Consider the following 20219-nt stretch of genomic DNA (forward strand, 5'->3'; position numbering starts at 1 on the left):
CTTGGAGGCACATGATTTACAGCTGTTTAGTTTAGTGATACAGTGCGGAAACACGGCCTTCGGCCCACCGACTTAGCACCGACCAGCGATCCCCGTATTCTAGCACCATCCTACACACTGGGGACAATTTACAATCTTTACTGAAGCCAATCAACCTACAAACCTGTACGTCTTTGGAGTGCGGGGGGAAACCGGAGAACCCGGGGAAACCCAAGGGAGAATGTACAAACTCCTTACAGACAGCATCAGAAGTCAGGGTCAACCCCGAATCTCTGTCACCGTAAGGCAGCAACTCCACTGCTGCGCCACTGTGCCGCCCCTGTTTTCAGAGCAATCTGATATCAAAGGAGTGCTGAAGTGCCCCAGCATTCGGTGTCTTTCTTTAGGGTTGTTAATATATGCTTTTCATCTGCAGGCATCAATGTTAGTCTCAGCTTTCATTTAAGACAAATAGTCAAAGCATTGACAACCTACCTACATCTCGCAACACGATCAAGAACTCTGATTCCGGCAGACCAAATGCATTCTCTGTCTCTTCCAGTACAGTGTACAAGCTTCCACAAGAGCAAAACTCCATCACAAGCACCTTATTTTTGCTGGTATTCTACCCAAGAATAAACACAGAACATTTCATGGTCAAGATTAAAGTTCATCATTCAAGTTGATCCCACACGCGGGTGTACTTTCTAATGGACAAACAGTGAGCACAACATCAATGATCTCTGTACCTCCTCTTCCACAGCAAAAAGCTTCACAATGTTTTTATGATGCAGTCTCCGAAGGACCACAAACTCCCGCATCTGGACTTCAATCGGCCGCAGGAAGCTGATGTTGTTGAATACTTTGACGGCGTACAGGTCTCCGGTTTTCTGTGGAAAGGGACACAGCACTTTAAATTGGACACCGAGCTTTAAGTCGGAGAGGGTGCAGAGAAGATTTACAGGGTGTTGCCAGGACTCGACGGCCTGAACTATAGTGAGAGGTTGAGTAGACTAGGATGCTGTTCCTTGGAGCGCAGGAGACTGAGGGATGATCTTATAGAGGTGTATAAGATCATAAGAGGTAAATGCACTGTCTTTTACCTAGAGTAGAGGAATCAAGAACCAGAGGCCATAGGTGAGGGGGTAAAGATTTAATAAGAACCTGAGGGGCAACTTATTTTACACATAGGTTGGTAGGTCTATGGAACAAGCTGCCAGAGGAGGTAGTTGAGGAGGTACTACACAACATTTAAAAAACATTTGGACGGGTACATGGATCGGAAAGGCTTAGAGGGATATGGGCTAAGTGCGGGCAGATGGGACTAGTGAAGATGGGGCATGTTGGTCAGCATGGGAAGTTTGGCTGAAGAGCCTGCTTCCATGCTGTATGGCTCTATGGCTCTATGAGCTGCCTTAGCAAGGCCTCAGGTCTCGACCCGAAAGGTCACCCATTCCCTCTCTCCAGAGATGCTGCCTGTCCCACTGATTTACTCCAGCATTTTGTGTCTATCTCAGGATTAGGCTCATTCACCGAGTCCTGTCAGTTATACAAGCACGACCGCCATCAAACATCAGTGATTCGCAGCGATGGGAAGAAGGTGAACTCAAGAAGGTGGCATCTGTCATTGAGGACCCCACCATCGTGCCCATTTCTCACTGCTACCGTAGGGCACGTGATACAGAACCCTAAAGTCCCACATCACTGGGTTCAGGAACAGCTACTATCCCCACAACCATCAGGTTCTTGAACCAAGCCGCACATTGAGGAGATTTGGAATGCCAACTAATACTCTCTTGAACCTGTACAGGTGCACCGACTGGGTTGTATCAAGGCCTGGCTCAGCAACTCAAATGCCCACAAATGAAGATTGCAGAAAGTTAACACTTCCCGGTCCATCACGGGTTCTGACCACCCCACCATTGAAGGAATCTACAGGAGTCGCTGCCTCAAAAAGGCAGCCAGCATCATCAGAGACCCACACCACCCTGGCCACACACTCATTTCGCCCCTGCCATCGGGAAGGTGGTCTCGGAGCCTGAAAACTGTAACGTCCAGGTCCAGGAACAGCTTCTTCCCATAACCATCAGGCTATTATACAATACAATACAATTTATTTGTGTCATTGGAACCTCATTGAGAAATTTGGTTTCTGCAGTCATACACTCAAGAAAAAGAACCAAGACACAACACAATTTACACAAACATCCATCACAGTGAATCTCCTCCTCACTGTGATGGAAGGCAAAGTCTTATCTCTCCCCTGCACTTCTCATTCTCCTCCCGATGTCAGTCAAAGCCCCCGGCAGGCGATGGTAAGTGTCCTGCGGCCATTAAAGCCGCGGCGGGTGATACAAGGCCGCGCTCCGGGTCTTGGTGTTGGAGCCCCCGGCGGGTGCTAACAAGTCCCGCGGCAAACACTACAATTGGCAAATAAGCTCCAAACTCTACAGACTTGGGGGGCATTACTTTTGTATTTGCACTATTATCGTTTGTTTTTTTCTTATATAGATATGTTATACTAAACTATATTTGTTACCTGAATTACATCATCTGCAATTACGTGTTTACTGAGAACTACGTTTACATATATGTTCTGTTTTGGGACATGTGACAATAAAACACATGACTGTTGAACCGTAATCCTCAGCAACTGTATACTATGGGTCACCTCTTGCACTACCATGGGTTTACTTTTCAAATTGTGTTTTGCACTAATATCTTTTAAATGTTATAGTACCTGCCTCCGGGTGCTCCAATTTCCTCCCACACTCCAAAGACGTGCAGGTTTCTAGCTTAATTGGCTTTGGGAAAAATTGTAAATTGTCCCTAGTGTATAAGGATAGTGTTAGTGTTCAGAATGATCGTTGATCGGCGTGGACTCGATGGGCTGAAGGGCCTGTTTCCACACTGTATCTCTAAACTAAACTAAGTGTGCAGGATAGTTAGTGTATGGGGGTGATCGCTGGACGGCACAGACCCGGTGGACCGAGAGCCTGTTCGCTCTAAAGTAAAATAATTGTTAAGTGGTAGCTGTGGAGGGAAACAGAATTTTCAGAGCAAAGATTTGCTTCAGAACTAACCTTATGGCGTCCACGATAGACATTAGCAGTGGCTCCTTGACCAACGATGTCAGAGGTGAGCCAGAGGTAATTTGCCGTGCTCTGCATGTCTGATGAGTCTGAAATCTCTTGTCCAGAAAAAGCTGCAGAGGGATGTGAAACGCAGGATGACTAAGGCCCATCTGCTGGAAATCTATTAAACACCACTTCCCAAAAGCATAACCTCTGGATTATCCAGTTTCGACATAGCAACAATTTAAACACTCAAGAATATACTCTGCTCTCCTGAAATGTTACCGTTGAATCAAGCCTGGTGATCACTCCCCATTTCGAGTTGCATCATGCTCTTTCCTCCAAAGCCCAGAAGTGTATAAAATCATGAGAGGAATAGATAGGGTAAATACAATTTTTTACCCAGCATAAGGGAATCAAGAAACATACACATGGATGGCACACTGGCAGCACCAGAGACCCCGGTTCGATCCTGACTACGCATGCTGTCTGCACGGAGTTTGTACTTTCTCGCTGCAACCGCATGGGTTTTCTCCAAGTGCTCCAGTTTCCTCCCACACTCCAAAGATGAAGGTAAATTGGCTTTTGGGAATAGCGTGTAGCATAGTGTCAGTGTACAGGGTGATTGCTTGCCTCCGTGGGCCAAAGGAGTGTTTCCACGCTGTATCTATAAAGTCAAAGGGACATAGGTTTCTATTAAATACCCCCCCCCCCCCCATCTGTTACCTAAGGGACAACTTTTTTATTTATACAAAGGGTGTTGGGTGTGTGGAACAAGCTGCCAGAAGATGTAGTTGAGGATAGTACTATCACGATGTTCAAAAATCATTTGGGCTGGTACGTGGATAGGACAGGTTTAGAGGAATATGGGCCAAGCGCTGGTAGGTAGTAGATGATGTCGGTCGGCATGGCCAAGTTGGGCCGATTTGCCTGTTTCCATGCTGAGTGACTCTAAGACTCTTAATAGTGATCTCACTTTATTACTGTTACATCTGGGAGACAGAAGGCGCATATTCTTCTGAGTTCAGTAAGAGTATTACAGCGCTGAATATTCCATCCACCCAGTTGGATTCCGTAATCCCATAGATCCTCTGGGTGCAGCTGGTAGTGCTACTGCCTCACTGCACATGAGATCTGGGTCCAATCCTGCCCTCTGGAGCTGCCCGTGCAGAGTTTGTATTCTCCCTGTGATCGCGTGGGCTTCCTCCGGGTGCTTCAGTTTCCTCCCACATTCCAAATACGTGCGGGTTTGTAGGTTTATTGGTCTCTATAAATTGTCCCTAGTGCGAAGGGATTGGAATGAGGAGGTGGGAGAACATAAAACTCGTGTGAACGGGTGATGGATGGTCGGCGTGGATTCGGTGAGTGAAGGCCCTGTTTCTATGCTGCTTCCTTCAATCAATCCATTCCAGTCTCTAACAAATACATATTTTACAATTTTCAAATGACACACAGTTTTGTGAGGTGCCTAGTTTCCCTTGCAAGTTAATCAACAAACGCAAACTATAAACTGTAATGGTAAGGATTTGAGTAACCAACCAAATTAAGCAGAGTTGAATTAACATTGAACTTCTAACCAAACGAATTCACCACGGTGCACGATTACTGCCCAGCACTTCCACAAAGACAGACAACAGTGGAATGGACAGAGGAGTCTTTGCCACATTCATTTCTGCCAGTGAACAAGATTAGAGAGCGATAGGCCCGACAGTTATAGTAAGAGTTGAGATCAACAGACAATGAATGTGGATCGTGAAATGCTTCCAATTCCTGTGATTATCCGCGCTGGCCAAAGTTGTCACAGGGAAGTGGGAGGGGAGGAACACATCCCGTAAGGAAGGTGAAGAGACACCCCAGGGGAACAGGATTGGGGGAAGGAAGATGTGCACCCCCCGGGGGGGGTCAGACCTGCGGGATGGAGTCAGAGGGAACGGGGAGGGGAGGAACACGGGGGGGAGAGGAGCTTGGGGGGGGGGGGGGGGGGGGGAGAGGAGCTGGGGGGGGGGGGGGGGGGGGGAGGGGAGGGGGGGGGGGGGGGGGGAGAGAGACACCCACCCCTGGGGAGGGGATCTGGATGTAGTCGCTGAAAGAGGAGAGAGTCACACCCCCGGGGAGAGAGAGCGAAAGGGAAAGAGTGAGTGATGTGCGTCACACCATCGGAAAGGGGATAGAGGGAGAGAGAGACCTCCCTGGGGAAGGAGGGAGGGAGGGAGGGAGGGGGCGGGAGAGATATCCCCCTCCATCTCCACCCCCCGGGGGGGGAGTTGCCCCGGCCCCTCCCGGCCCCGGCCCGCCGCTAGTTTACCTCCCACCGCCGCCGCCGCCAGCCCCGCACCGCCAGCTTCCGCTGAATCCGCTCTGGTCTTTGGTTCAGTCCTTCCCCAGCGCCGCAGCCCTCAGCGTCCGCCAGCCGCCGGAGCCGCGCACATGGTTCCTGTGCACAGGCAGTGGATGGAGGCTGAGTCTCTGCCACTAATTGACCAGCTTGCTGCTTGTACCCTGGCTAACCTCTCTACCCTTGGGTTCCTGCCATCCATTTACCTCCTTACTCTCTCCACTCCTGGGTCACTGCAATTCATTGACCAGTTTACTGCCTGTACCCTGGGTCACCTCTGTACCCCTGGGTCCCTGCAATGCATTGGCCAGCCAGTTCCCTCCTCCCTTGGTGTCCCTCCCTGCTGTCCATTGACCAGCTTGCCCGCTCCACACCTGGGTCCCTGCCATCCCTGATACCTTAACCAACCCGCTCCCCTCCAACGTGGCAGGTAGCGCCAGGCGCAACAAAAGATGATTTATATTCCAAGCCAGGCAACTATCTGCATGCTGGTCCCAGAAATGCATCTCCAATCACGCACAACAAACGCTCCACTCTTTTAAGTCTCTACTCCAACATCAGCGTTTCTTTCTTTAACAATGGTCTTCTATCGTCCCACAGTACACAGTACACTATTGTACACAGCAGACGGCTTATCGTGTAATCACGTAGTCTTTCCGCTGACTGATTAGCACGCAAACGAAGCTTTTCACTGTACTTTGGTTCACGTGACAAGACTAAATCGAGAATTTTACTGTTACTTTGACATTCTACCTTAAACTCTCGCCATCAATGTCCCTGGGTCGTCATTGACCAAGACTTTACCTTAACCAGCCAGTGGTGGATGGTTCACATAACTTGGCAGCATTCTCTCAAAATCAGTCGATATCGATGACAAAGTCCACAAAGGCAGCAAAAGCCAGCACTACTTTCGCAAGACTGAGCAGTAAAATGTGGGAATGAGGATTCAGCCCATGGAACAAGCTTAAGGTGTATAGTGCCACTGTTATACCCTCCTTGCTCTATGCTTGCAAGATAGGGACAGTCTACAACAGACATTCCAGACACGTCAACCACTCCCATGTCACCTGTCTGTGCAAAATTTGTCAAATCAAGTGGCAAGACGAGATTCCATAAGACAATAGGAACAGAATTAGGCCATTCTACCCATTGAGTCATTTGATGACGGCTGATCTATTTTTCCTCTCCACCCCATTCTCCTGCCTTCTCCATAACCTTTGATGCCTTTAGTAAACAAGAACCTATCAATGTCGAAACAAAGAACTGCAGATACTGGTTTATACCAGATAGACACGAAGTGCTGGAGTAACACAGTGGCAGTTGTCACCACTTGGTAAAGTTAATGTCATTGTATTGGAGAAAGAATTCAGGGATATTGGGGGGAACTCATATAGCAAATATGATATAGTTCCTCTTAGAAAAATGGGAAGCCAAGTGGTAAATAACAAGGAACACAGATCCTATTCCCTTTGCTCATTACTGGGAGTCATATTTCAGGTAGCTGGTAAGACAATTGTACAGCAGAATTAAAGTCATTTTACCCATTCCAAATCATGGCAGGGTCTGAAACTCAGTGACTAAAAAGCCAGAAAGAGAAATGTTCTTTAGACTTTAGAGAAACAGGCCCTTCGGCCCACCGAGAAATTATGAGGAGATAGGTTATTTGAACTTTAAGACCTCTTGATCTTCCAATCTACCACATTGCAACCCTTCAAATTTTTTTTTAAAATCTGCACTTTCTCTGAGCTACATTTGGCACTGTTTATTTTCTCTTTTGATTACCTGTTGTGGTTATGTATGCATGATGGGCCTGGACTCTACACAAAAGCTGTACACATATATTATTACATGTGGCAATAATAAACCAATACCAAATGACAACACAGTCGGACATTTCAATATTTAAGATTCATATCCCAGGCTTTAAGGCAGTTACATTAATCTGCATATGCTTTATTTTAGATGTACAGTGTGGACACAGGCCCTTCGGCCAGAGTCTGTGCTGACCAGCGATCATCCCGTACAGCGTGCACTAACACTATCCTACACATTAGGGACAATTTACTATTTTACAGAAGCCAATCAACCTACAAACCTGCACGTCTTTGGAGCGTGGGAGGAAACCGGAGCACCCAGACAAAACCCATGCGGTCAAGGGGAGAACGTGCAAACTACGAACAGACAGCTACGTAGTCAGGATCAAACCCCTGTCTCTGGGGATGTAAGGCAGTAACTACTGCTGTGCCACTCTGTCATCATGTTCTGGAGCTTAAAAAGCCAATATAGCACTTGGAGGCCATTTTAAATGCATGTATACATATGTAATTTTACCAAATAACTTTAAAGCGGAGATTGATAGATTCTTGATTAGTAAGGGCATCAAAGGTTACAGGGAGAAGGCAGGAGAATGAGGTTAAGAGTGAAAAATATATCAACCATGATCTCATGATAAACAAGCCCTTTGGCCTAACTTGTTCACATAAACAAAGTTTCCAATTTAAACTGCTCTAATTTGCTTGCATTTGGTCCCTATCCCTCTAACAATTTGCTATTCTTTTATCTGTCCAACATTCTTAGAAAAATTATAATTCCTACCAGGGACAGTATGCAAGCACAACGGTAGAGTTGCTGCCTTACAGGGCCAGAGACCCGAGTTCGATCCTGACTAAGTGCGCTGTCCATGAGCTCCAGTTTTGCCCCACACTCCAAAGGCATACAGGTTTGTAAGTTAATTGGCTTGGTACAATTGGAAATTGTTCCTAGTGATTGGAGGATCGTGCTAGTGTGCGTGGTGATCGCTAATCGGAGCGGACTCGGTGGGCCGAAGGGCTTGTTTCTATTCTGTAGCTCTAAACTAAACAAAGTTGCCTACTTGAACTTGTCTCATTTGCTTGCGTTTGGTCCCTGTCCCTCCAAACCTTTTCTATCCTTTTATGTGTCCAACGTTCTTAGAAACATTGTTATTGTACCCGTACACCTACCAGATTAAAGGGGAGAAATTATGTTGTGCTTTGAATGGAACAGCTGAAAATTATTTTTTAAAAGTGCAAAAAGAAACAAAGACATCTGACTAAAATTTATTTTAATTCATTATATGCCCAGGACTGAAATTCATGTTTTGCTTATTAGACATCTTGGACAAATGATTTATCAAGCCATAGAAATTTACATATAATGTGATGGCCACCCACTATTAACAAGAACAATTCCATATTTTACAGTGAACTTTTCTCATCTGAGTATTTTTCAAAAAATATGAGGCTTGTGTAATTCTGGCATTCCAATGCTGCATTTTACAGCACATAATTCAGTTTATTATACAGGAATGAGTGTTTACGCAATTGCACTGACACTTTCTGAATAAACATGTCTAATAAGACAAAATAAGTAATCGAGTAACAAATTACTTCAATGTAATTTAAATAAAATCGAGCTAAAATATGCAGCCTACACATAACACAGGCAGCCTCTCTGGGAATTGTACAGGTTGTTTTCCCAACTTAATTAAGAACCACTTTCAGCAAACTGCATAAATTAATTGAAATGATGAGATGTTTTGTGATCTAAAAAAACCCAGATTCATTCTCAAGGCTTTGCTCGTTGAAAGAATACCTGCAAGAGAAAATAAAATAATTGACTTTACTATTAAAATTACAATACAATACGGTTTTATTCGTCACAGTGCACATAAAGTGCAAGTGAAATGAATTTGCTAGCAGCGGTACAATGATAAAGAACACACAAACACACAATAAAAATTTAACACAAACATCCACCACAGCATTCATCACTGTGGTGGAAGGCACAAAAATTGGCCAGTCCTCCTCCATTTCCCCCGTGGTCGGGACCTCAACCCTCCGCAGTCGCTGCTGCAGGCGTCCAGATGAATGAAATTGCTATTTTATACTTAATCTCTGGACTTTTATATTTAATCTTTCTACTTTCACAGGTCCACCATCGATTTTTCAGCACACTTGGTTCCAAAGCCCTGCTGGATTATCCGTTTTGCTGGACCAACAGAGGTCACGTAATAATAATTCAACACTACAACCCCTCCCCATGTCTCTAAAGCACTGGACGGCTAGAAACGTAAATAAAACAATTAATAAAGGCAAATTACATTTATGATTCTTGCACGAGCAACCTGGCGCTGGTTAACCATCAGGCTCGCAGCTCCCGCTGGGCAGAAAAGCAAACCGTGGAAACGTGACCTCACGTCGACATCGGCCGCCTCACCCGGCCTGGGCGTCACATTTTCGAGTGGACCTCCTAACGCCCATACCGCCGGGTTGGTGAACTGCATGCAGGTTTGGCCACGGAAGCCCTGCTGAGGTTAAGGCTTCACCGGGCATAGGGACCACATTTTTGGAAGAACTTCCGGGGGGAATTAAGTGGACTTTCGTAATTTTGTCCGGATTAAAGGAGGTGCTGGACCATAATTTGCTGGAAAATCTGTGACGGATCTGTACAGTTAATCGCTATACTATTTTAAGACATTTTGGAAAACATTTTTATTGAAATAGGAAAGTTACACTAATTTACAATATTGCATTAATTTACAATGCTATGCTGTTTAATTTGCGTGCTCTTTTGCAAGCTTTAGTTAACTGAAGATAGAAAAAAGCCCATTCCTTGTGCCAAGTCTCCAGAGGTTGTAATTATAGGGGCTTTGCATAGACATTTGTATTCTATAAAGTTGTTCAAATGGATACCATTTTCACAGAAACATAGAAAATAGGTACAGGAGTAGGCCATTCGGCCCTTCGAGCCTGCACCACCATTCAATATGAACATGGCTGATCATCAAACTCAGTATCCTGTACCTGCCTTCTCTCCATACCCCCTGATCCCTTTAGCCACAAGGGCCATATCTAACTCCCTCTTAAATATAGCCAATGAAATGGCCTCAACTACATTCTGTGGCAGAGAATTCCAGAGATTCACCACTCTCTGTGTAAAAAATGTTTTTCTCATCTCAGTCCTAAAAGATTTCCCCTTTATCCTTAAACTGTGACCTCTCGTTCTGGACTTCCCCAACATCGGGAACAATCTTCCTGCATCTAGCCTGTCCAACCCCTTAAGAATTTTGTAAGTTTCTATAAGATCCCCCCTCAATCTTCTAAATTTTAGCGAGTACTAGCCGAGTCTATCTAGTCTTTCTTCATATGAAAGTCCTGACAACCCAGGAATCAGTCTGGTGAACCATCTCTGTATGGCAAGAATGTCCTTCCTCAGAAGCTGTGAGCATCCCTGTTTTAAGCAGACGATCATGACAGCAGGTGGAGCCGCTGCCGCTGCTGTAGCCAAGATCAATCCTGACCGCGGAGGCTATCAACTATTAAACATTCTGTGACTACATGGACCTCCAGGAGCTCTAGATCCCACCCACACACGTGCCTGTTGGCAGCTAAATTGCCCCCAGAGTTGGTGTGGTGGATCCTGAGGGGAGTTGATCGAAGTGTTTGGAAGGATGGGGGGGGGGGGGGGGGGGGGGGGGGGACCTTCATTGAAACTTACCGAATAGTGAAAGGCCTGGATAGAGAGGATGTTTCTGCTAGTGGGAGATTCTAGGACCGGAGGCCATAGGAATAAAAGGACGCACTTTTGCAAAGAAGATGAAGAGCAATTTCTTTAGTCAGACGGTGTTGAATCTGCAGAATGCATTGCCACAGATAGCTGTGAAGGCTGAGATTGGCAGATTCTTGATTAGTAAGGGTGTCAGAGTTTATGGGGAGAAGGCAGGAGAATGGGGTTGAGAGGGAAAACCTGATCAGTCATGATTGAATGGGGAGAAGACTCGATGGGCCGAATGACCTAATTCTGCTCAAAAACTTATGAACTTACGAGTGCAAGGAAAATTAATGACAGAGAGAAAATCAGTGGGGAGGGGGAATGGAACTGTTCTGAGCCAGTATTGACTCAATGGGCCGAAGCATTCCCTTTATGTTGTAGGGAAATATGGAACCCTCAACAGAATACAGAAATGCCAAGGCTTGTATATGGACCAAAATGAATAGGGTACCACCTACCCATGAGTATCCACAACCTCATAAGATGATTGAGGAGCTGCAGTCACAGTTGTGCTTGTGACCAATAAACTGAGCTTGGGAAATATATACACCATAATAAATTGAATAATAACACACACACTTTTCTTCCTAGTTAACTGACCTTTAGATAGTTTTTAAAAATTTTGCCATCAGGTTGCTGAAGTGCTTGACAGAATTCCTGTTCAAAAATAAACACATTGGAAATATTTTATTTGCTGTTCGCCAATGTCAGATTATCAAAAGAAAACTTTTTATTATTAAAGGTACAGACCTTATTTTTTTTATATAGAAAAGGGAAAGCATTTGGGAAATTTGTTGGGAAATTTGTCATGTGTAAATACTTCAAGCGTTGTTGTAAATATAACATTTAAAAGACAGTTAGATAGGTACATGGAGAGATGCATTTGGAGGGATATAGGCCAAACGCGGGACTAGTGTAAATAGGTCATCTTGGTCAGCCGAGGCAAGTTGGGCCCCAAGGGCCTGTTTCCATTGTATGACTAAACGGCAGCCAAAATACTAACACACAATACCTAATGGTTGTATTTACAAAAGGACAGTTAAAAGAAAATGGTTGCTCCAGACCAATAATAAATTCTCACTCACCCGACTTATTTCTGGTGCTACCTGCAATGACTGTAAATACTCTTGCTGAAGATACTGAATGAATTCGGGTCCCTGAAATGTACAAATGCACAGTGAGTGAGTGGCCACATACGGTGACGTCCATTTTGCTATGAAATTAAAAATAAAACAAACACAGAAAATGCTGGAAATACTCCAGAGGTCGGTCAGCATCTGCGGGGAAATGTCCTGTCCCCCAGCATCAGATGAGAACTCAATGACTTGAAGCTGCATCTAGTCCTTTATCCAACTGACCATCAAGGCCATTCCCAGCATTTTCTGTTCACTTTCCCTTCAGATTTTCAGCATCTGCAAGATGTTGCTTTCATAGCCAAGAATGATTTCTAATTTCAAAATCAAACATAAATGGGAGATAAAAGATTGAAAGATCCTTACCCTTTTAAGATGAATTGTTTTCAATGTTACTGCACACTCTGATAAAGCCTATTGAGAAACAATATTTTAATTCATTAATAAATGGCATTTTAAAAACCTACCATATTTGGTCCCTATATTGATAGGATGCTCGTGGGAACAACATGTGTCCATTAAAAATGGCTGGGACAGCACAGTGGTCGAGTTGTTTCCTTACAGCGCTAGAGATCTGGATTTGATCCGACTATGGGTGCTATCTATACAGAGTTTGTATGTTCTCCATGTGACCATGTGGGTTTGCTCCAGTTTCCTCCAATATTGAAGATATGCATCCAATATAAAGATGTGTTGCTTTGTAGGTTAATTGGCCTCTGTAAATTGTCCCTAGTGTAGGATAGAACTAGTGTACAGGTGATTGCTGGTCGGCGCAGACTCAGTGGGTTGAAGGGCCTGTTTCCATGCTGCATCTCTAAAATAAAATATAAACTTGGAGCCAAAGATTTAAGAGGTACATCTATTTTAAAATATGGAACCCTGTAACTGTTGACAATTGCATCTATAAACTAAACACTAAAGTAACTCCATTCTTCAACATTAAAGTAACTTCTCTTTCAAAGTGTGCACAGCCTCTACCTCAGAGGACATTGGACTTTGTCTCTGGAACTGATGCACTGCAATGCTGAGGACTATATTCCGCACTCTGTATCTTCCCCTTTGCTCTGCCTATTGTATTTGAGTTTGTCTTGATTGTATTTTGTATAATATTATCTGATTTGATTGAATAACACGCAGAAGATAGTTTTTCACTGTACCTCTGTACATGACAATAATAAAACTAAACGAAATAAGTAAAATGTACAAATTTTCCTGATATCAACAGAACTTCATAAATCAGTAGGTAAGGAAAAACGTTATAGATCGGCCCATTCATCCAATCAACAACTAGAGAGCGGCACCGAGCTACCATCTACCTTACTGGGAAGACCCTAGGACTATCTTTAATCGTACTTTCTTGCACCAAATGTTATTCCCTTTATCATATATCTGTACACGGTTGATAGCTCGATTGTAATCATGGATAGTCTTCCAACGGCTGGTTAGCACGCAACACCCACTTACACGTGACAAAAAGCCAAACCAAACAAGAGCCTATTTCCTTCGCTCCATAGGTGCTGCTGCACCCGCTGAGTTTCTCCAGCATTTTTGTGTACCATCAGCATTATGTTGTTGATACAGCTGGCAATTGTGTGATGAGTGTGGAGGCCAAGTCTATTGATATTTTTAAGGCAGAGATGGACATATTCTTCATTAGTAAGGGTGCCAGGGTTTATGGGGAGAAGGCAGGAAAATGGGGTTGAGAGGAAAAGATAGACCAGCCATGATTGAATGGCGGAGTGGACATAGTTTTAGAGATACAGTGCAGAAACAGGTCATTCAGCCCACTGAGTCTGCACCGACCAACGATCCCCGCATATTAACACTATCCTACACACACCAGGGATAATTTACACATACATCAAGCCAATTAACCCACATACCTGTACGTCTTTGGAATGTGTGAGGAAACCAAAGATCTTGGAGAAAGCCCACACATGTCACGGGGGAATGTACAAACTCCATAGAGACAGCATCCGTCGCGGGATCGAATCAAAGGCTTTGTAGCTGCAAGCACTGCAGGGAAGCAACTCTACTGCCGCGCCACCGTGGCTGACTTGATGGGCCGAATGGTCTAATTCTACTCCTATTCCTTATGATTCAAACATTTTTATTCTACAACGTGAACAGCAACTTACATTAATGACAAAATAATGAAAACCAACTTGCAAAGTAAAATTTTGGCAGAAATACCTAATCCTGCTCCTAGAATGTATAAGTGTTAACCGTTCCTCACGAGAAGAATAGATCGGTTAAACAGAATCTCTTGCCCAGAGTAGGGGAATCGAGAACCAGAGGAGATAGGTTCAAGGGGGGCAAGACTTAAACACTTTTTTAAAATAAAAAGGACAGTGGGTGTATGGAACGAGCTACAGGGATCAGATAGGTTTAGAGGGATGTGGGCCACATGCAGACAGGAGGGACTTGTGTAAATGGGGCATATTGGTTGGTGTTAGCAACTTAGGCCGAAGGGGTCATTTCCACCCTCTATGACTGATATGGGGAAAAACGTTACGTGTAATTCACCCTGTCAATACCTCATAACTTTATGCTTTAATCATGTCCTTTCCCAATCTTTGATCCAGCAAGAACTGATCTCGTTTTTTCATTCTCTCCTCATAATTGAAATGATCAGTACTAGGTAACATTCTGGTGGATCTCTACAGCACACTCCCCAGTCCAACACATCCTCATAATTGAGGTGGCTAATCTCAACCTGCGTTCAATCGGTGGGTGAAATTTACACCCTGAGGCCAGGGCTCTGGAACTTCACCCTGGCCCGAGCTGATATCCGTTCTCATAGCAGGCCTTGCGGGCCGGTATCTTGGCCCCTTGGTGGCCCAGGCGGCCCGTTCCTGTATCATTCGACTCCTCCCGGAGGCCGTGACCTCGGGCAAAACAGATAATCCAGCAAGGCTCTGGAACCACGGGTGCCAGGAAAACAGTGGTGGACCCATACTCCCAAAGTGCAATCTCCAAATGCCATTTCTCAGCCCATGTCACCAACACATCAGTGTCTTCCTGTAACCAAAACCTACCTTCTACACTATCAACTTTGCCAATCTCCCTTTCATCCAAGAACTTGCTGATCATGCCATATGCAGGCAATGGATTAACGTGCAGGCAGAAAAGTATTGGTCTTGGCGTCATGTTAGTCAACGTTTCAAACTCATATTTTTATTCTATATAGCGGACAGCAATTGACATTAATGACAAAATAATAAAATAATTTGCAAAGTAAAATATTGGAAAATACACAGCACATACCAAGACTGTTTGGGCATCAGCTAGATCAAAAGTCGGTTTCAAAGGTGCTAGAAAACAAGCTGGCACGATGTGTTTGTAGATGAAGTCTTCAAATCCTAAGAGACCATCTTTACCCCCTAGAATAAAACAATACTTGGTCAAAGCAAGCAAAGCATTTTTTGTTGAAAACATAATTGGGCTCCTTATCACATGAAAAACGGTTCTTACCCCAAAGCTCTACGAGTTTTGAAAGGATAATAAAGCAAGTTTTCTGGGCAATTGGATCTGGGAATTCCACTGCCCCTTGAATTACTGTAAACAAGACTTGTTCTACATTCTGTACACCTAAGAGAAAACAATTAGTTAAGATCTGTTAATGCAATTATGCAGATTGAATTAGGAAGGAACTGCAGATACTGGTTTAAATAAAAAGTAGACACAAAATGCTGGAGTAACTCAGCTGGACAGGCAGCATCTCTGGAAGGAATGGGTGACGTTTCTGGTCGAGACCCTTCTTCAGAAGAAGGGTCTCGACCCGAAACGTCACCTATTCCTTCTCTCCAGAGATGCTTCCGGTCCCGCTGAGTTACTCCAGCATTTTGTGTCTACCTATGAAATCTGTCAACTGTATTTCATTTCTATCTACTCATTTCACCCCTGCCCTTGGGTTGGTGGTATAGGAATTTGAAAACAGTAACAATGTGCAGGAAGGAACTGCAGATGCTGGTTTATACTGAAGATAGACACAAAGTGCTGGAGTAACTCAGCGGATCCTGCAGCATCTCTGGACAAAAATGGGTGTCTGAAGAAGGGTCCCGACCCAAAACGCCACCCATCCATTTTCTCCAGAGATGCTGCCTGACCTGCTGAGGTACTACAGCATTTTGTCTATCTTCAATATAAATTAGCACCTGCTGTTCCTTTCTAGACAAATGGATTCCGAACATGGATTAAGACTCCATAATTGGATAATCAAAGAATTTATGATAAACACAAAATGCTAGAGTAACTCAGTGGGTCATGCAGCATCTCTGGAGTACAGGGATAGGTGACGTTTCAAGTCAGGACCCTTCTTCCCAACAATCCAATCCGAAACGTCAACTATCCATTTTCTCCAGAGATGCTGCCCGACCCGCTGAGCATTTTGTGTCTATCTTTGGTATAAACCAGAATCTGCAGTTCATTTTTTTATTAAACCAAAGAATTGATGTTGCCATTAACTTCAGGAGCAAAATAAAACCGTGCGTTGCCTTGCCTTGATTGGCGATGACCTCACTCATTCCACTCCCTGCGACAGTCTGTAGAAACGCAAAGTAACTCCGGCGTAGCATTTGGTTTTCAAGAGCAGCGGTTTGGTCATTGTCTTCCACGGGTCGTGCTAATACTTCAAAGATAGCCCGAACCAGAGGCATAAAGACTTGCTGTAAAAAGGGCGAAATTTGTGTCTGTGGAAAGAACGGCAACAGCCAAAAGTTAAATCAAATATTAATTGAAATAAGAGTGAAACATTTTGACATTAAATAAAGAAACAAATAAATGCAAAATACAGTATAATGATGCTGGGAATATCTTAACCATAAAACAGTAGCCTCTTTAAAGAACAGGATATCTGCAAGAAGCCTTCAAACCCAACACTACTTAATGGAAAAATATAGACATTCCATCTTCACATTGGGTCTAAAGCCTAGGACTCACTATCCCATTGAACGCAGGCAGCACAGTGACGCAGTTGATAGTGGCGCAGTTGTAGAACTGCTGCCTCAGCGGCAGAGTCCCGAGTTCAATCCTGACCTCGGTGGCTGTGTGTGTAGTGTAGGTGTTCTTCCTGTTCCCAAAGACTGCAGGTTTGTCGGTTTATTGGAGTCTGTAAAATTGTCTGTAGTGTGTAGGGCGTGGATGAGAACGTGGGATAACTTAGAACTAGCGTGATCGATGGCTGTCGTGGATCCAAGAGCCTCCCCCCCACCCCTCCCCCATACTCTATCACTAAAATTAAAAAGGACACAACAGTGGGGCAGCGGTTGAGTTGCAGCCTTACAGCGGCAGAAACCCAGGATCGATCCTGACTGCGGGTGCTGTCTGCACAGAGTTTGTACGTCTCCCTGTGACCACATGGGTTTTCTTTGGGTGCTCCAGTTTCCTCCCACACTCTAAACACGTGCAGGTTTGGAGGTTAATTGGAGGATTCAGTAAATATTGTAAATTTTCCCTAGTGTGTTGGATAGAGCAAGTATAAAATTGAAACAGAAAGATAAACAGAAAGCAGGAAACATTCAGCAGGCACGGTGACATTTGTGGGGACAGAAACTGAAAAAGTTAAGCTTTAATACACATTTTTCTTTGCAAATGTAGTAGTTCATGCTAGCAAATATCATAATGTGGGTGGCACAGTGGTAGGGTTGCTGCCTTACTGCACCAGAGTTCCAGGTTTGATCCTGACTTTGTGTGCGGTCAGTATGAAGTTTGCACATTCTCCCTGTGACTGCGTTGGTTTTCTCCGGGTGCTCCAATTTCCTCGCACATTCCAAAGATGTGGTTAATTGGCTTCTGTAAAATTGTCCCCAGTGTGTAGAATAGAACTAATGTACAGAGAATTGTGGGAACAGGCCTGTTTCCACGCTGTATCTCTAAAGCTAAACCAAGTGTTCTCACAGGGTTTTCTACAAACAGCTGCACACTACAACAGCTTGTGGAATAAATCACAGCTACTGAGATACACAACAAGGAAACAGGCCCTTTGGCCCATCAAGATCATGCCAACCATCAGCCATTCAATTTCACTAATCCTACAGTGCCCTTCATAATGTTTGGGACAAAGACCCATCATTTATTTATTTGCCTCCATACTCCACAATTTGAGATTTGCAATAGAAAAAAAAAAATTACATGTGGTTAAAGTGCATAGTCAGATTTTATTAAAGGATATTTTTTATACATTTTGGTTTCATCATGTAGAAATTACAGCTGTGTTGTACACATGGCTTCACAGGCATTCGTAATTGCTCAGGTGTGTTTAATTGCCTCCTTAATGCAGGTATAAGAGAGATCTCAGCACCTAGCGGGCACCCGAGATCATGCCGTTGAGCAGCCGTGCTATTTGCTGCTCCTTGGCCAAGAACAAAAGTCAACGGTTTTTTTTGAGAAGCATTTCCATTCGTTTGCACGGGTGGACTGGGTCCATGGTTGAACATCTGACCCAAAGGGCAACATGTCCAACATTAAAATAACCATGAGTACTTCACTGCAGCATTAGGCAAAGCTTTGTACTCAACCCTACGGAGCCGACTCAGAGCCTTTTAAATGTTTTTTAGAGATACAGACTGGAAACAGGCCCAACCTACCTCTCTCCCATTGACTCCATCTACACTTCAGGCTGCCTCAGCAAGGCCACCAGCACAATCTCACCATGGTCACACCCTCTTCTCCCCTCTCCCATCAGGCAAGAGGCAGAGTTGTGAAAAATAAATCTCCAGATTCAGGGACATTTTCTTCTCAGCTGTTATCAGGCAACTGAACCATCCTATCACCAACTAGAGAGCAGTCCTGAACTCCCAACTATTTCATTAGAGACCCTTGGAATATCTTTAATCAGACTTTACTGGACTTGCACTAAACACTATTCCCTTCATCAAGTATTTGTAGACGACTCGATTGTAATCATGTATTGTCATTCTGCTGACATGTAATAAAAAGTTTTTCAACTGTATCTTGGCACACGTGACAATAAATTAAACTCAGGCCCACCAAGTCTGCGCTGACTAGCAGCCATTATGAAACCAAGTTAAAAAGTAGACTGAAATGGTAGGCAAAGGCTCAAACCCAATAAAAACAAAACTAAGAAGTACCTTAAATTTTGCTGTAATCTGATTAATAAGGGGAATAAATTCTTGAAGGTCCTTTGCCTCACAGTCTTTGAGCATGTGCTCCGAAGCAGTAGGAATGAACGGAAGAACTTCCTCCTCCAAGCAGATGATCATTCTGTGAAGAAATGTCCGGACTCCACTGCGCAGCACCTCCTTCTGCAACGGGCAACTTAGAGCTGGGAGGAATGTTTGCAGGCAGTCGCGATACACCTCAGAGCATCCGCACTGCTTCACGGTCTGCTTGTTGCTGAAGGCCTTACTGGTCCGGCTGAAAAAAATAAAATAACAAAGCCGGTCTGAAGCTGCACTGGGGTGGCACACACTAACTCACAGAATCACACAACAAATGTAGAGCATGTAAAATGGTCACGTGGCCTTAGCAAGGGAAAACGTTGCAGGACTAATAGAGAGGGAGAGGGGAAAAAGTTGGACCATTAGGATTGGTCTGCTGAGAGCTGGGATGGACCAAGCGGTGAGCGAATAGTGCGTGGCAACATTTCATTGGCAATTGAGTCTCTTCTCATCCTTCGTGACTAATTTCTTAACTTTATATTCCATTTCTCATTGTATGCATCTTGTTTCCACTGAAATGCTTTTCCCCCTCCCACGTGATTTCCTGGTGGCTACCTTACACCAGGACCTGCCTTAGTGCCAGAGACCCGGGTTCAATCCTGACCACGGGCGCCACCTGTACAGAGTTTGTATGTTCTCGTGTGAACTGTTTGGGTTTCCTCCCACACTCCAAAGACGCACAGGTTTATAGGTTAATTTGTTTGGTAAAATTGTAAATTGTCCGCAGTGTGTGTAGGATGGTATTAATGTGCAGGGGCTGCTAGTCGGCGCGGACTCGGCGGGCAGACGGCCCTGTTTCAATGCTGTATCTCTAAACTAAACAAAATGGCATTAAACTTTGCAGTGTCACTAATTGTTGCATTTCTGACATCAACCATGTGAATGCTTTTTACACTCTTGTGTGTCTTTTAGTTATGTGACTGAAGCTCTATTCCACTCTATTTCC

The 20219-nt window shown here is 44.3% G+C and overlaps 2 protein-coding genes across 4 annotated transcripts in view; both read right to left on the bottom strand.

Moving 5' to 3' along the window:
- The window catches only part of tbk1 (TANK-binding kinase 1), a 30534-nt gene extending 24107 nt beyond the window's left edge, over positions 1 to 6427 (bottom strand). The window contains exons 1-4 of one of the 2 annotated variants that reach the window (XM_055650656.1): positions 6193 to 6427; positions 3063 to 3184; positions 729 to 869; positions 475 to 604 (exon numbers count right to left, since the gene is read on the bottom strand). In XM_055650656.1, coding sequence (XP_055506631.1) covers positions 475 to 604; positions 729 to 869; positions 3063 to 3149 — 358 coding nt within the window. In that variant the 5' untranslated portion in view covers positions 3150 to 3184; positions 6193 to 6427. Of the gene's footprint in view, positions 1 to 474; positions 605 to 728; positions 870 to 3062; positions 3185 to 5358; positions 5488 to 6192 lie in introns of those variants that run through there. The other variant, XM_055650655.1, reaches the window with a different exon arrangement.
- Positions 6428 to 8453: 2026 nt separating this feature from the next.
- Positions 8454 to 20219, bottom strand: part of xpot (exportin, tRNA (nuclear export receptor for tRNAs)) — a 38024-nt gene continuing 26258 nt past the window's right edge. For both annotated transcript variants that reach the window (XM_055650653.1, XM_055650654.1), the window contains exons 18-25: positions 19184 to 19469; positions 16594 to 16783; positions 15567 to 15683; positions 15360 to 15475; positions 12459 to 12506; positions 12045 to 12116; positions 11560 to 11616; positions 8454 to 9000 (exon numbers count right to left, since the gene is read on the bottom strand). In XM_055650653.1, the coding sequence (XP_055506628.1) occupies positions 8974 to 9000; positions 11560 to 11616; positions 12045 to 12116; positions 12459 to 12506; positions 15360 to 15475; positions 15567 to 15683; positions 16594 to 16783; positions 19184 to 19469 (913 nt within the window). In that variant the 3' untranslated portion in view covers positions 8454 to 8973. The remainder of the gene's footprint in view (positions 9001 to 11559; positions 11617 to 12044; positions 12117 to 12458; positions 12507 to 15359; positions 15476 to 15566; positions 15684 to 16593; positions 16784 to 19183; positions 19470 to 20219) is intronic.

This window comes from Leucoraja erinacea, chromosome 19 (assembly GCF_028641065.1).
Source record: "Leucoraja erinacea ecotype New England chromosome 19, Leri_hhj_1, whole genome shotgun sequence".
Classification (NCBI taxonomy): Eukaryota; Metazoa; Chordata; class Chondrichthyes; order Rajiformes; family Rajidae; genus Leucoraja; species Leucoraja erinaceus.